General features: G+C 44.7%; 2 protein-coding genes across 4 annotated transcripts in view; both read right to left on the reverse strand.

Annotated features, from left to right (window-relative positions):
- Positions 1-731, reverse strand: part of b3glcta (beta 3-glucosyltransferase a) — a 60,703-nt gene extending 59,972 nt beyond the window's left edge. For 2 of the 3 annotated variants that reach the window (XM_054793181.1, XM_054793178.1), the window contains exon 1: positions 526-731. In XM_054793181.1, coding sequence (XP_054649156.1) covers positions 526-586 — 61 coding nt within the window. In that variant the 5' untranslated portion in view covers positions 587-731. Of the gene's footprint in view, positions 1-329; positions 468-525 lie in introns of those variants that run through there. The other variant, XM_054793179.1, reaches the window with a different exon arrangement.
- Positions 732-3,690: 2,959 nt separating this feature from the next.
- wdr95 (WD40 repeat domain 95) overlaps positions 3,691-14,351 on the reverse strand; it is a 30,412-nt gene continuing 19,751 nt past the window's right edge. The window contains 14 exon segments of the mRNA XM_054794808.1: positions 3,691-3,845; positions 5,158-5,246; positions 5,358-5,397; positions 5,473-5,602; positions 10,152-10,316; positions 10,519-10,577; positions 10,797-10,959; positions 12,433-12,492; positions 12,578-12,623; positions 12,698-12,752; positions 12,818-12,897; positions 12,941-13,053; positions 13,127-13,229; positions 13,547-13,698. Of these exon segments, the coding sequence (XP_054650783.1) occupies positions 3,691-3,845; positions 5,158-5,246; positions 5,358-5,397; positions 5,473-5,602; positions 10,152-10,316; positions 10,519-10,577; positions 10,797-10,959; positions 12,433-12,492; positions 12,578-12,623; positions 12,698-12,752; positions 12,818-12,897; positions 12,941-13,053; positions 13,127-13,229; positions 13,547-13,698 (1,410 nt within the window).

Below are 14,351 nucleotides of genomic sequence, written 5' to 3' on the forward strand. Positions count from 1 at the left end.
GGACGTTGAGTGACTTTTTCTCAAGTCCGACACGAGACTCGGTCTTGCAGTGGCTGATATGCACATTCCTGGCCCAAGCAGCTTTAAAAGATGGGTAACAGGAAACAATACATTCATAGAAGATATTTTCGCAGCTGCTTTTGAGGACCTTGCACGTGACTAATGGTTTTGGAATCCGACATGAAAATTCGTGTTACAAATAATGTTTGCTATGTCGTTTTAAAGAACTGTAAGTGATTCATATATGACAGTTTTGCAGCGGTTTTTGAGAAGCTGACATTTTTGGGTGGTTGGAGACAAATGTGTGAGTTTGACGGCTCGTGGGTCACCTTGTTTCCTGTCGCCTGCAACTTCTCAGGAAGCTGGAAGCGACGATGACAGCTGACTTGTGGAACTCTCATGAAAATAAATCCACTAAACGGAACTGTCACGTCTTTTTAAACCACAGAACACGATGTTTGCACACGGGCAGATAAGCAAACAAACAAACACACAGATTGTGCGAAAAGTAAGGTGGCCACTTACCGACGAAGAGCAGAACCAACACCGCCGCTCCGCGCGCAGTGTGTTGGCGGTTCCGAAGCATTGTTGAACAGTCGAGTTGTCGCCAAGGCCGATGCCCCACACAGCTCGCCGTGTTCGGGCTATGTGTCCGAAAAGAACATAGGAGCCTGTTTTTGCTCTCCCGACCCTTCCACGGGAAAACGAGGAGGAGTGGGATTCCTCCTGTGTGTTCTCTTCTCCTTGTTGGAGGAGGACTCGTCACTTGACGTCTGCAGCTCAGGGGCGCCCTCTGCTGTCCAGGAGAGGTTCGACTGGTACAAAAGCTAACTTTAAAACTATGCGTCATGCATTTTTGGTGAAATCGTTTATTATCAATTTTATAATGAATAATAATTACATTTTAATTGAAAACTACACTTTAGTAGCAATCGCCATTGATTGCTATGAATACCCATAATATAGTTCGTTGCCTTATAGACTAATGTTATCACATATACGTTGTGCTTCATGCAAATATATAGAATCATTATAATGTTGGCAAATATACTAAAGTGTTTCTTTACTGTTTAGTGGCCAGTTTTAAGCTTAAAAAGAGGGAAATGCATATGTTTGATCTACTTAACACTGGAATAAAATGAGGCAAACGTAAGACATAATAGTTATACTGCATACTGTCCATCCATCCATCCATCTTCTCCCGATTATTCAAGGTGGGGTCGCGGGGTCAGCAGCCTAAGCAGGGAAGCCCAGACTTCCCTCTCCTCGGCCACTTCATTCAGCTCCTCAGCAGATCTTGAGGCATTCCCAGGCCAGTTGAGAGGCATTGTCTCTCCGTGTCCCACGTCCTCCCTGAGGCCTCCTACTGGTCAGACATGCCCTGAACACCTCCCCAGGAGTTGTCCAGGAGGCATCCTGACCAGATGCCCGAGCCACCTCCTCTGGCTCCTCTCAATGCAGAGGAGCAGCGGTTCTACTCTGAGTTTCTCCCGGATGACAGTGCTTCTCACCTTCTCTCTAAGGAGGAGCCCAGCCACCCTACTGAGAAAACTCATTTGGGCCGCTTGTACCCACCATCTTGTCCTTAAGGTCACTACCCAAAGCTCATGACCATAGGTGAGGGTAGGAACGTAGTGTGGGTAGTGTGTACATTCAGAGCTTTGCCTTTGGGCTCAGCTCCCTCTTCACCACAACGGATACTGTACAGCAGGGGTCACCAACGTGGTAGCCCCCACGACCACATGAGGTGCCCGCAAGCCTGCTTTTCATTCAGGTTTTCAGTTAATAATGAAAGAACAGTAGAAAGAAATGCATTGTGTAATACAACATGTGAGTTGTGGACACCAGCATTTTGTTCATGTTCTGGTAAAACAAGCATATTTGCTTTGTTTGGGTTTAAAATAAGCTCTGAAAATAAATGTTACAAAAATGAGTACAGTAGCTCTTGGCCATTTTCATTTAAAAGTAGCTCTCACAAGGAAAAACGTTGGCGACCCCTGCTGTACAGTATACTGCATTATTTTATTACCACCAGATGCAAACGTGCAGCTTTAGGGGGGTGAAAGACTTCAGGGGAGGAGCACAAGCTTGAGAAAAATAAAGAAAATCCTCGCTCTCAGGAAGGAGAGTAGCATACCTGTCAGTATCATGCATTGCCGTTTCTGTGTTGGCTGTCATGAGATGAGATGAGTGCACATTGTGACGACATTTGGGAGACGCGTGCTCAGGTTTCACAAGTCTCCTATTAAGTGTGTTGACTCACATCAACGCATCACTTTGTAGTTTGCAGCCTCCGTCACACACACAGCTTTCAGCATCAGTCTAAGTCTGGTTGCTATTAGTTACCATCATCCCAAAATAAATGCTAGATGTACCGTATGGCTCCAGCTGTAATGATGTATGGACAGTATACACGCTTGCACGCTCCTGTCAAGGTGAACTTGTGCAAAAGGATGATAAAGCGCTGCATTTTAATGATGATGCAACGCCTCCCTGACATTGTACACAGTGGACTGTGTAAAATGCAATTTGCCATGCATTTCCCATGATGCAACATCACGTTATTTCAATATTTCTGCCACTGTTTATTTTTGTTTGCAGAGTTGTGTGTGTGTGTGTGTGTGTGTGTGTGTCTGCGTGTGTGTGTTTCCTCAAGGCCAGCATGCACAAAGATATTTCTAATCAATTTGGGTGTGGAATATTTCTTGACTTTCCATGTGCTGTTTAGCTGAGGAGCTGTGGAGGTTTGGAATATACTTCAGTTTATGAGAATGAACACGCAGTTTGGGGAAACACATACGAACAGCTTGGAATAGCAGGGGTTTAATCCTTTTTTAAAAAAATGATTTCTTTCATTAAAGACAGAAAATGTTTACTTAGAATAAAATACATACATTTTTGGTGTGACTTTGGCTGATTAATCAGTTTATTAATTTTTTTGATAGTAAAACTTTCCTCGATAAGTGAAAAATGTGAACATTTTCCTCCTTGTTTCTGTAATTCAAACAATATCAGTTCATTCCCTTATATTAGTTTATAGATAGATAGATAGATAGATAGATAGATAGATAGATAGATAGATAGATAGATAGATAGATAGATAGATAGATAGATAGATAGATAGATAGATAGATAGATAGATAGATAGATAGATAGATAGATAGATAGATGTGGTGTAATAATACATAATAACTAATAATAATAACAACAATACATAATAATAATAAGGTAATAAGTCCAGTCCTGTGTGTGTTTCAATGCCCTCCCTCTGTTGTGTTGAAAAGCCACATGGTGTGGGGGAGGAATGATCTGCTCATTCCATCAGTGGAGCAGGGCAGTGATAGTAATCTGCCAGTGAAGCTGCTCTTCTGTGGGGAGATGATGCTGTGCGTTGGATGGTGCTGGTTGTCCATGATGGAAAGGAGCCTCCTCGGTGTCCTTTGCTCTGCCACAGATGCCAGGCTGTCCAGATGAGTGCCAATGACTGCCTTCCTCACCACTTTGTCCTGGCACGTGGCGTCCTTCTTCTTGAAGCCGCTCCCCCAGCACACTACTGCGTACGGGAGGGCGCTAGCTACTACAGTCTGGTAGAAGATGTGTAGCTTGTATTTATTTATGTAGACTTTGCCCCAAATAGAGTCACCATGAAAGAACGTTTTAGATTTTTTCCGCTTTTTGAGTCCCTGTGCCTCACCATGGTGGCGAATGATGATCAGATGTTGCTCCATGGACGAGTTCACAGTCTGGCACACTGAGAGGATCAGTCAAGATCTCGTAAGGAACAGCGGGATTCTTCCAGGAAGATGTGATGTGGACATTCCAGACATCCGATTGGCCAAAGGTGCCTGGAGGTAACAAAAGGTAGGCGACTAAATGCAGCTTTTACTGTTTTGTTAGCATCAGTAAGCCTCATGGAAGGGTTGCTCTCTGCTGAGAGCCTCAGTGTTTCATGGAGCCTCACTGCATTGTAGCAGTTGTTTACTTGACATTCAAGGAGAGTCGTGTAGGCAGGCGGTGTGTGGCCTAGCTTGCGTGTTCGGACATCTCAGCGTTATCACTGCAGGGCCTTCTGGTGGGTTCATCAAGCCGCGTGTGCGTCCTCTCACGGAGCTACGGCGCTTTAAGACTGATTCTTCTGCTTTCCATGAGCTAACCTCGAGCCTCTCACACACGGCCATCGTTGTTACGGAGTCACGTTCTGTATAACAGCTGGACAAGATGGAAGGGACGAAGTTTTACGGCTTCCCAGGTCCACTCAGAGCTTTGGTCCACATTTATCCACCATTGCCTTTCATACAAAACATGTTGTCACACAATGTTTCACACAGGGCCATGGAGGTTTGGATGTTGAGTAATATTTACATGTTTGATGATCTGAAACATTGACGTGTGACAAACATGCAAAAAACTAACAAATCGGGAAGGGGGCCAACACTTTTTCACACCACGGTGTATGATACTTGTCTGATTGCGTTCAACACCACAGGGAACAAAGGTCAGAGACGTGAGTGCCAAGTTTGAAACTTCACACCCCACATCCAGCGCCACTAGCCGGTAGCCCCTCCCACACCGCCTGTAAAAGCCCAGCTTTTCTACAAACGCTGTTGTCACAAAATGGGTGGATGAAGCCCTTCCTGGCAATACTTAGAATTCAGAGATTGAAAGGGAGCCGCAACAGAGGCGGGACGAGGCCTTGCGGCATCACCACACACACGTTGATCCACCTTTACCTTTTAGACAGAACCAAGTCAAAGGGTTAAGCATGTTTTCATTTAGCACCACAGAATGATCCTGGCCATGTTCCAATATGTCAAGCTTTCACAGGCGGGACACGTCTACATCTCTGATACCACCCCTTGAGGCCAACTATTGCCAGGTTTTTACAGGCAGTGTGAAAGGGGCTACAGGTGTGACGCTACCTGTGCAAAGATATAGAACAATGCCAGCACTGGAACACCTGACACGCTCTTCTCACCATTTTGTTGAAAGCAAGTGTCTATTAAGATGGCCATGACATCATCACACAGCTAATTATTGGATGCGGGATACCGTGTGGCTGTGTGCGGCAATATTCCGCGTAAAAAGACACAGACAATTAAATGCCAGAACTACCATGACAGTTGTGTGAAAGAGGCTCCTGGAGCAACACCCACTCACCTATCAATTGTCCCTGTGCCCCCCAGAGGCGCACTGTGAGGTCAACAGAGGAGGTGAGGACCACTTGATCGTTGTCGACAATCTCCAGGCTGCAGCACAATGAAAGAAGACCAGCTTCAAAAACCAAAAGACGTCATGGTCCATGATGATTAGTATGTGCGCTGTGGTCTGCTCAGGGATGCTAAAGGGACGTATCTTACCCTGTAATTCTGCTGGGGTGGGCACGCCACACGGGTCCAGCTGCAAGAATAAGACACCAAGTGTGAGTTTGCACGGGCACACGCTTGTTCCCGAGACATTAAAAGTGGTGCTCACCTTTCAGCGGCTTTGGGGAAGGGCTATCAGATAACGTCTCCATGTGGTAAATGTAGACGTACCCCATGCCATCCAGCACCGCGTCCTTCTTTGTTTTGGCCATTTTTGTCCCCTTTTGTTGGCGTTTAGACTGGAAAAAACATGAAATGGACTTCCAACTGCGAGATGAGTTCACCCCGTGTGTATGCCAGTCACACCAGGCTTCACTACACATCTTAAAATAAAACCTGGCGCTCTGCCAACTATCCACCCGTTAGCTACAGGCGTGGGAGCTATAAAGTTTGATCCGTTTGTATTGTTTTTTTTTAGCAAATACGCTAACCAAGAATGATGTTGTTGTTAAAATGTCACTGTCATGTTAGCACTGTAGCGCCAAGCTATGCTAGAGTTGCTAACGTTTGTGTCCTCCTGTCCCATTCTTTTTGTTATGCTGTTAATATATGGCATCTATTATGCAAAATAGTATCATTTTAATACATACACGTATAGACCAGTCACGATCGATGAAGTAAATCGATTAATTGAACAATAAAAAAAAATCAGGTGGATAATTATGAGGCTGGATAAACTGACGTGCATGTATGCGTGTGTTGTGCCACACAGGCTGGATGACAAGAGGGTTCACTCTGCATGTCTGTGTGCTTTGGTTCTATAGTAGAATGAACAGAGAGGGTGAACCCTCCTGTCTTCTCATTCAACCTCTTTGTGGAGGCGGGGCTACTAGCCAGCATACGCACGAATGACGGCACAAAAGCGATAGTTTGTAAGGCGAATGCCACAGCCGCCGTGTGGGAATATTTCAGTTTTAAACAGAATGAACATCAACGGCTGACACGGACAGTTTTCTCAACTGGGGAAAAAAACCTATCGATGGAGGTGCTTCGCCAGCAGAGCCTCCGTCCCGACAGTCCACGCTGACTGAGGCGTTTGGTCAGCAAATAGAAAAATAGCTCACAGACGGTGTCGCTGGCTACATTGCAAAAACATACATACAGGCAACTTCTGAGCTAACGTCTCACACAGGTACACCATGCACTATACGTGAGTACCATCTAGTGGTTCAAATGTGAATTACACCTCATGAAAATAATTTATTTTAAAAAAATGGTCTCAAAAAATGTTGCCGATAATATCGAATACCGATGATAATTTATAGCACAGTTATTGGTCAGTAAAAGTTATGGTGACAGGCCGATACAAATACTTTTTAAAGGTTGCACAAGCTTCTAACCTTATAAAAGTCACATCATTGCCTTTTCCATTCAAGCTGCTGCAGACAATAAAAGAGGCAGGCTCACACTAAAACCACAGTTATTACCCTAAATGTTACCAGAAAAGATTCAAGATTCAAGAGAGTTTTATTGTCATGTGCATGGTAAAACAGCAGTTATACTATGCAATGAAAATCTTATTCTGTTCATTCTCCCAAGAAAAGAAAGAAAACACAAGAAGGAATAAAACATAAGAAACATAAATACCAATAAATTAAGCAGCAACAACAACAAAAGAGACATTAATACAAATAAACAAACAAATAAATAAATAAATAAATAAATAAATAAATAAAAGTGCTATGAGTGTGTGTGTGTGTTGCGTGCGGCGTGTGCGAGTGCTTCGTTGAGAAGCCTGATGGCCTGTGGGTAAAAGCTGTTTGCCAGCCTTGTGGTCCTGGACTTCAAACTCCTGTAGCGTCTGCCTGACGGTAGGAGTGTGAATAATGAGTGTTGTGGATGTGTGCTGTCCTTGATGAGGTTGTGTGTTCTTCGTAGGACTCTAGTTTTATAAATGTCTTGCAGTGAGGGGAGGGCTGCCCCAACAATGTTCTGTGAGGTCTTGATCACCCGCTGGAGTGCCTTCCTATCACGTGTTGTACAGTTACCGTACCAAACAGTGATGGAGGCGGTAAGGACACTTTCCATAGTGCATCTGTAGAAGCAACTCAGGATTGTGGTGGACATGCCAAATTTCCTCAGCCTTCTCAGGAAGTACAGTCTCCTTTGGGACTTCTTCAGAATTTGTTGGGTGTTGTGAGACCAGGTGAGGTCCTCGCTGATGTGTGTGCCAAGGAACTTGAAGGTTTTCACCCTCTCCACCTCAGTCTCATCAATAAACAGGGGTCTATGCGGCTCCTTTTCCCTTGTTCTTGGGTCGATGATCATCTCTTTAGTCTTATCTGTATTGAGAAGGAGATTGTTATCACGACACCAAGCTATGAGGTCCGCCACCTCTCTTCTGTATGATGTTTCAACACCACCAGTGATCAGGCCGATGACTGTAGTGTCATCCGCAAATTTAATGATGCTGGTGTTGTTCTGGGAGGCCACGCAATCGTAGGTGAAGAGCGTGTAGAGGAGCGGACTCAGCACACACCCCTGCGGAGTCCCAGTGCTCACAATTCTTGAGCTGGATGTGCGATTGTGGACTCTGACTGACTGGGACCTGCCTGTTAGAAAGTTAAACACCCAGTTACAGAGGGAGGGTGACAGGCCAAGTGTGAGGAGCTTATTTGTGAGTTTGTGGGGGCTGACTGTATTAAAAGCAGAGCTATAGTCTATAAATAGCATTCTGACGTATGTGTCCTGGCCCTGTAGGTGAGAAAGGGCTGTGTGGATGGCAATAGGAGTGAGTGCTATAGGGTGATAGTCATTCAAGCAGGTCACGTTGCTCTTCTTGGGTACGGGCACTATGGTGGTGGACTTAAAGCAGGTCGGTACAGATGCTTGTGCAAGCGACAGGTTAAATATGTCAGCAAGCACATCAGCTAGCTCTGATGAGCAAACCCGAAGTGCACGTCCTGAGATGTTGTCTGGGCCTGCTGCTTTTCGTGGGTTTGTTTTGTTCAGAACCCTGCGCACATCAGCTGATGTCACCATGAGAGGTGAGTCCTGTGTGCTCCCCAAGTCCAGCCACCCTCTCTGCTCATCAGGAGTTTGGGTGTCAAAGCGGGCATAGAACTCATTCAGCTCATCTGGAAGTGTGGTTTGGCTGGACGTGGCTACGCTACTTCGCTGTCGATAGTCCGTGATGTGCTGGAGCCCCGCCCACATGCGCCGAGGGTCTGAGGTGGAATAGTAGCCCTCCAGCTTCTGTCTGTACTGTCTTTTGGCCTCTCGTATGGACCTCCTCAGGTCATATCTGGCCTTTTTGTAGTCCTCAGCGGTGCCCATGACAAATGCAGTCGAACGAGCACGTAGCTTAGCCCTTACATCACAGTTCATCCACTGTTTTTGGTTAGGGTATTTTCTGTAATACTTGGTGGTGGTAACAGTCTCTATGCATGTGCTAATGTAGCCAGTAACAGCAGAAGCATATTCATCCAAATCAACAGTACAATCTTCCCTCCCCGCTGCAGTTTTAAACACATCCCAGTTTGTGCAGCCAAAGCAGTCCTGAAGTACTTGATCAGTTTCTTCATTCCACACTTTAACTGCTGTACGTACAGGGGGAGCTTTTTTAAGAAGTTGTCTGTATGTTGGATAAAGGAATATAGAGATGTGGTCAGCCTTTCCAAAGTGGGGTCTTGGAACAGCCTTCAAAGCACCTTTCATGTTGCTGTAGACTTGGTCCAGGATGTTATTTTCCCTTGTGGGAAAGCTCACATGCTGGTAATATTTGGGGAGGACAGTCCTGAGGTTACAGTGGTTGAAATCGCCAGATATAATAAATACAGCGTCTGGGTGTTTGGTCTCGTGTTTATCAATGATGTCATGCAGGAGGCCTAGTGCATTAGCAGTGTTAGCTCGTGGTGGGATGTAAACAGCAGGTAAATACACAGCACTAAACTCACGAGGCAAATAAAAAGGTCTGCATTTCACCATCAGCAGCTCAATGTCCTGCGAGCAGTGCTTTTCCATCGTCTGTACGTCTGTGCACCACCGTTTGTTTACGTAAACACAGACGCCGCCACCTCTGTGTTTACCAGACGCTAAAGTCCGATCTCCCCGGTAAGCAGCAAATGTTTCCAACTGGATCGCCGAGTCCGGTATATCCTCCGTCAGCCAGGTTTCTGTGAAGGGGAGGACACAGCATTCCCTGATCTCACGTTGAGCTGTAATCCTTGCTCTTAGTTTGTCCATCTTGTTTTCGAGGGAGCGGACGTTGGCTAGCAGCAGGCTTGGTAGCGGTGGCCTAGTCGCTCTAGCTTTTAGCCTAGCATGCAGGCCGGCCCGCTTGCCTCGTTTACGCCTCGGATGCTTTGCTCGCCGGGTATTCAGCTCACCAGGCCTGCAGGCTGCTGCGGTCTCCCGGCGCAGAAGAAAGGCAAAGTCTGAGAGGCTGAATGAAAGTTCATGATGAACCCGGCCGATGTTCAAGAGTGTCTCTCTGTTGTAATGTACTGCGTGAGTGTGTTGAATGTCCAAAATGAACAATAAAAAAGCAAAAAATAGAAAAAAAAATGGGAGAGTGTCACAGAGACGTCTGCCACGGAGGGCGCCATCTTTGATGATGAAGATATATCTTTGATTTTTTATTCCCGGCCTCCGTTCATCTCGGGAGATGATGGTGTAGTGCAATCATGTACAGTTACATCTTCTAGAGTGGCTGTACAACCCAACCCTAGAATGGCAGTCTTTGGAGCACTTGTTGCACACAAAGGAAGTTGGCGCTAAGGTAGCGACTGTCCTTGCTTTCCTCTTTGCTCTCTTGTCTGCTTGCTAGTTGTTTCTGTTGTTCTCTGCCCTCTTGACTCCGTCGGTGACTGCAGCCCTCCAGAGCAGACGATTGTGTGCTGTGCCTTCCCACGAGTTGGGGTCGATGCCGGCCTGCTTCATGTCACGCTTGCAGACGTCTTTGAACCGGAGCTGCGGCCTTCCAGTGGGGCGAGCCCCCTCACGCAGTTCCCACTAAGAAGGGCAAACATACTGCATATAAAAGTTGAGTCAGGTATAAAAGAAATTGCAGAAAAAAAGGCCAAATTAACCTGAAAAATGATTTGCCTTGCAACTCAATGCAAGTTAGCAATGTGGTTCCTGCTTTGTAGCCGTTCAACGACGAGTGTGGCAGCAAAAAAACAGAAGCAGTTTTTCATATTCAAAAGTGTCTTACAGCCTTGAAGCAGCTCACGAGCTCCCCCCCTCCATGCATTTCCCGCAGATTTATGCAGCCTTTAAAAGAGAGAGCACGTCGTTAAGCTCATACAGCAAGACAGCGCAGTGCATCATTAAGTGATGTCATTCGGGGGCACTAACCCACGGTGCCTGCAGACAGGAGAGCTGCCGTGGCCGAGCAAAACCGCTCTAATTTGAGGAAGATCATGCACGGGACGCTACAATGTGACCTTGTTGCAGGAACAGGTTCATGACTGGAATGGTTGCTATGGTCACCTTCAATGTTGTGGTGTTCAGCTGGAAGAGGGCTGACCAAGCGACTGTGGATTTGTCCAGAAATCAAATTCCACACTGTAATCTCTCAGTTCCAGCTGCCAGCGGCCACGAGGGACAGAGGACAAAGTGCCACGCAGAGGACGTCCTCTTTATGGCCTCTTTTCTGAGGAAGAGACACCATCGTGCCGTCTTCTCTGACATGGCTTGCAGAGAAGACGGCATAAAAGCCAGGATGGATGTCATTTGTACCACACTGGATGTCTGAAGCAGACACATTTGATCACTGTAGAACACATGGGGACATTGACCATATCATCACAGGCTCACATTCCCCACTCTAACCTCTCCCAAGCAATCCTTTCTCTCTCTCGCTCGAGTGCGAGAACCACCCCCACAGGATGGTACAGCGTTTGGACACCATCCATCTTCCCTTCTTGCATCTCTGCAAAGCCCTAAAAGGTGGCTTCACTTGGACGGAAAGACACGAGGCTTTCAGTCAAGTATCTGCTCCTTTTATCTGCTTTCTTCCTAATATTGTCCATTTATTTATGACAGTCATCCCTCGCTATATCCTGGTTTTTGAAAATAGAATTAGTTCATAAATGATGCCTGTGGCGTCCCATTAGTCCAAAAATATAGAAAGACAACTTATATGTCGTACTGTGGTCACGAGACATCCGTACTGTTATTAGACCACATGACCTTTCACACTGCTTGGAGACTGGCTACTGAGCCTGTGTGGAAGTGGTACGCTTTTGGCTTTTGTCCTTCTTTCCCACTCTGTTTGAAACACTTTAAATTTAGAATAAGTCAATTGGAGAGGCTAACTAGTTAGCTCAGTATCTTGCTATGCTAGTGGCAGCCGTCTTTTGTGATGTAAACAAAAAATAATAGGAGTGTAAAAGTGACTAATGGGGTGTTAGTTCATGTGTACAGGGCTGTAATAATGTTCAAAGCCGCACTTAGAAAGTCATAAGCAGGTTTCCTTTGCTCTAACTACAGAAATATTCCCTTTAAGATATTGAATCCTACTTTGTGGAAACTTCTCAGTCGGGTCTGGAACCAATTAACCGTGATAAACGAGGGACGGCTGTATAGATGTTGGAAAAATGGAATGAATAATCAAAATATTAAAATCATGTCATTTAAATATATTTAATTGAATATTTAACAGTTTTTTCTATAACAGCCAAACATGTTAAAATGTATAAATGTATGATTTGAAATCAGGATTACCATATGTACAATAAATAATACCTAACACATCCAAAACGATACTAAATACATACATTACATTATGAATGAAAATGGAATATATATATAATAGCTAATAATAATAATAATAATAAGCTCCAAATTGACTTGAATACAGAAGCAGCCATGTCACTACACACTCCTTACCTTCAAATCATAAAAACACTAATATTCATATTGGAATCGTTGTGTGAAAAATGGAATGTGATGTCATCGTGCCCCAAAGACTGACAGCACATTCAACTAGTTTGAACGTATTCATGTTGGCATAGAATGTCATGGAATTGGACGTGTTTTTCATTTGCTATTATTCTAGTGATGCAATGGAAGCTAATGTAATGCAACGTATAGTACAGTTTGATGAGACGTGATTTCATTTCACCATGTCATCCTGCCATGAAGACTGTGGCTCGTGAACGTCATGCGGCTCCTCTGGTAAATCCTCAGGACAAAAAAAACAACATTTTTTATGTTTGGATGACAAGAACTTGCATGCAATGACGTATTTTTTAAATATTTGTGCTTACTGGGTGGATGTTCAAGAATGCGTTTTGGTCCACTGAGATCACGAAGCTGCGAAGAAAAACCTGCAGCAGCTCAACACAAAATCATCATCACAAGGTCGTAAACGTCGAAGTGCAACTTACGGATTCTTGTGAACGTTGAAGTAGATGCAGTCACGCACCTGGGAACACTTGCCACCTCGAGGTTGGAAATAGTTTGAAAAGCTTGGAAAAAGTCATTGGAAATGTTTCTGCAGTACTTACTGCTCACGAGGGTCTTCAAGCAGCAGCCGTTGTTGAAGTTCCACATCTTCAGCTGACCATCGCTTCCACCTGTGATGAGTCTGCCAGCACACACCAACAATCAGTGTATGCTTTTAGCACAACTGTGATGCTTCTTCTTCTTCTTCAAATGTCATGCAAGTGATCGTGGACAGCTTGTGTGCGCTGCCAAACACAAAAACCTCACGTCCGCTGTCAAAATCCCAAACTCTCACCAACTAAGGTCGTCATCATGCAAATGTCAAGTTGTTTATGTGACCACACAAAGCAGATCTACACCGATTTACTCACCGATCCCTCAGAGCAGCTGACAACCTGATGGAATTCCTCGCTGTGCCCGCAGCACGTGACTGGATCGATGTGTGAAACAGGTGGAACGCTGGAATGCTGCGGCCTAAAAGAATAAAGAAAAGAAAATGTACTCTTTTCATGGTCTGTACCACTTTAAAATAGTGATAGCCTTTCAATGGTTTCTAAATGACTCATAAATGATCATTAACACTTCAGAAAGATGTACAACAAGATGTGAATGTGGCATTACCTTCAAACACCTCAAAAAAGAGACCCGGTGAGTAGTTCACAACTGTTCATGATTGATTTATAAAGTGTCTACAACATCAAGTTATAAAGCCTTTCTAACAACACCCTAATTGTAAAGTGGTGTACTGTCATGTCCTTTTAAAGCTCAGTGATGTCTGAAGTACAACAAACCTGTTCTCCAGTGCGAGCGCAGCCACGGAGTCCGCTGCAATGTACAGTGACTTTGCAGCGGAGAAATACAAGCAAGCAGTTATGTCACCGTGGATGCCGCTCTCTTTGGGTTCTGTTGTAAACAGACAGTACTGCTCCTGGATGGCCCAGATCTGACACAAGAGTCCAGGAAATGAGAGAATTATGTTTTAATATGTCAACGATATGCTTTTGTTGACATAAACCAGTGAACGCATACGGTAATCCCTCACTTAGACTTTGACAGACTTTATTGATCCACAAGGGAAATTGCCTGGTAGCTCAATTGCACAAGAAAAGACAAGAACATAAGATGAACAAGAGTTGCATATTTACACGTAGCGTGTAAAAAGTCAATACAAGTCAATGTACACTTCACACAAGGGAGGGCAATAATGTTGCGAATGATCTTTTGCAGACAGGTGAGTTATTGCAGAGCTGGATGAAGTCCTGTAGCGTTTACTGTGGGAACGGAACTGGAGGAGTCTGTTGGAGAATGTGCGCCGCTGCCCTTCTATTGTCTGATGAAGTGGGTGGGTGGGGTTGTCCATGATAGAGACCACTTTGTCCAATGTGCTCCTGTCTCTCATCGCTTTGTGCTTCTATTTCGTGGCTTCACTCTATCACGGTTTTTCAAAAATATATCATTTCATAAATTATGACTGTTTTGTGGTTGTGTACTGCCTATTCGTCGTCAAAAAAAAATACACTAATTTAAGATAATTTTGTGTATTTTTTTGGGTCGAAATGAAGCATTTTCAGAATAAAAATGGCTCAATGAATATAT

Source organism: Dunckerocampus dactyliophorus, chromosome 12 (genome assembly GCF_027744805.1).
Source record: "Dunckerocampus dactyliophorus isolate RoL2022-P2 chromosome 12, RoL_Ddac_1.1, whole genome shotgun sequence".
Taxonomy (NCBI): domain Eukaryota; kingdom Metazoa; phylum Chordata; class Actinopteri; order Syngnathiformes; family Syngnathidae; genus Dunckerocampus; species Dunckerocampus dactyliophorus.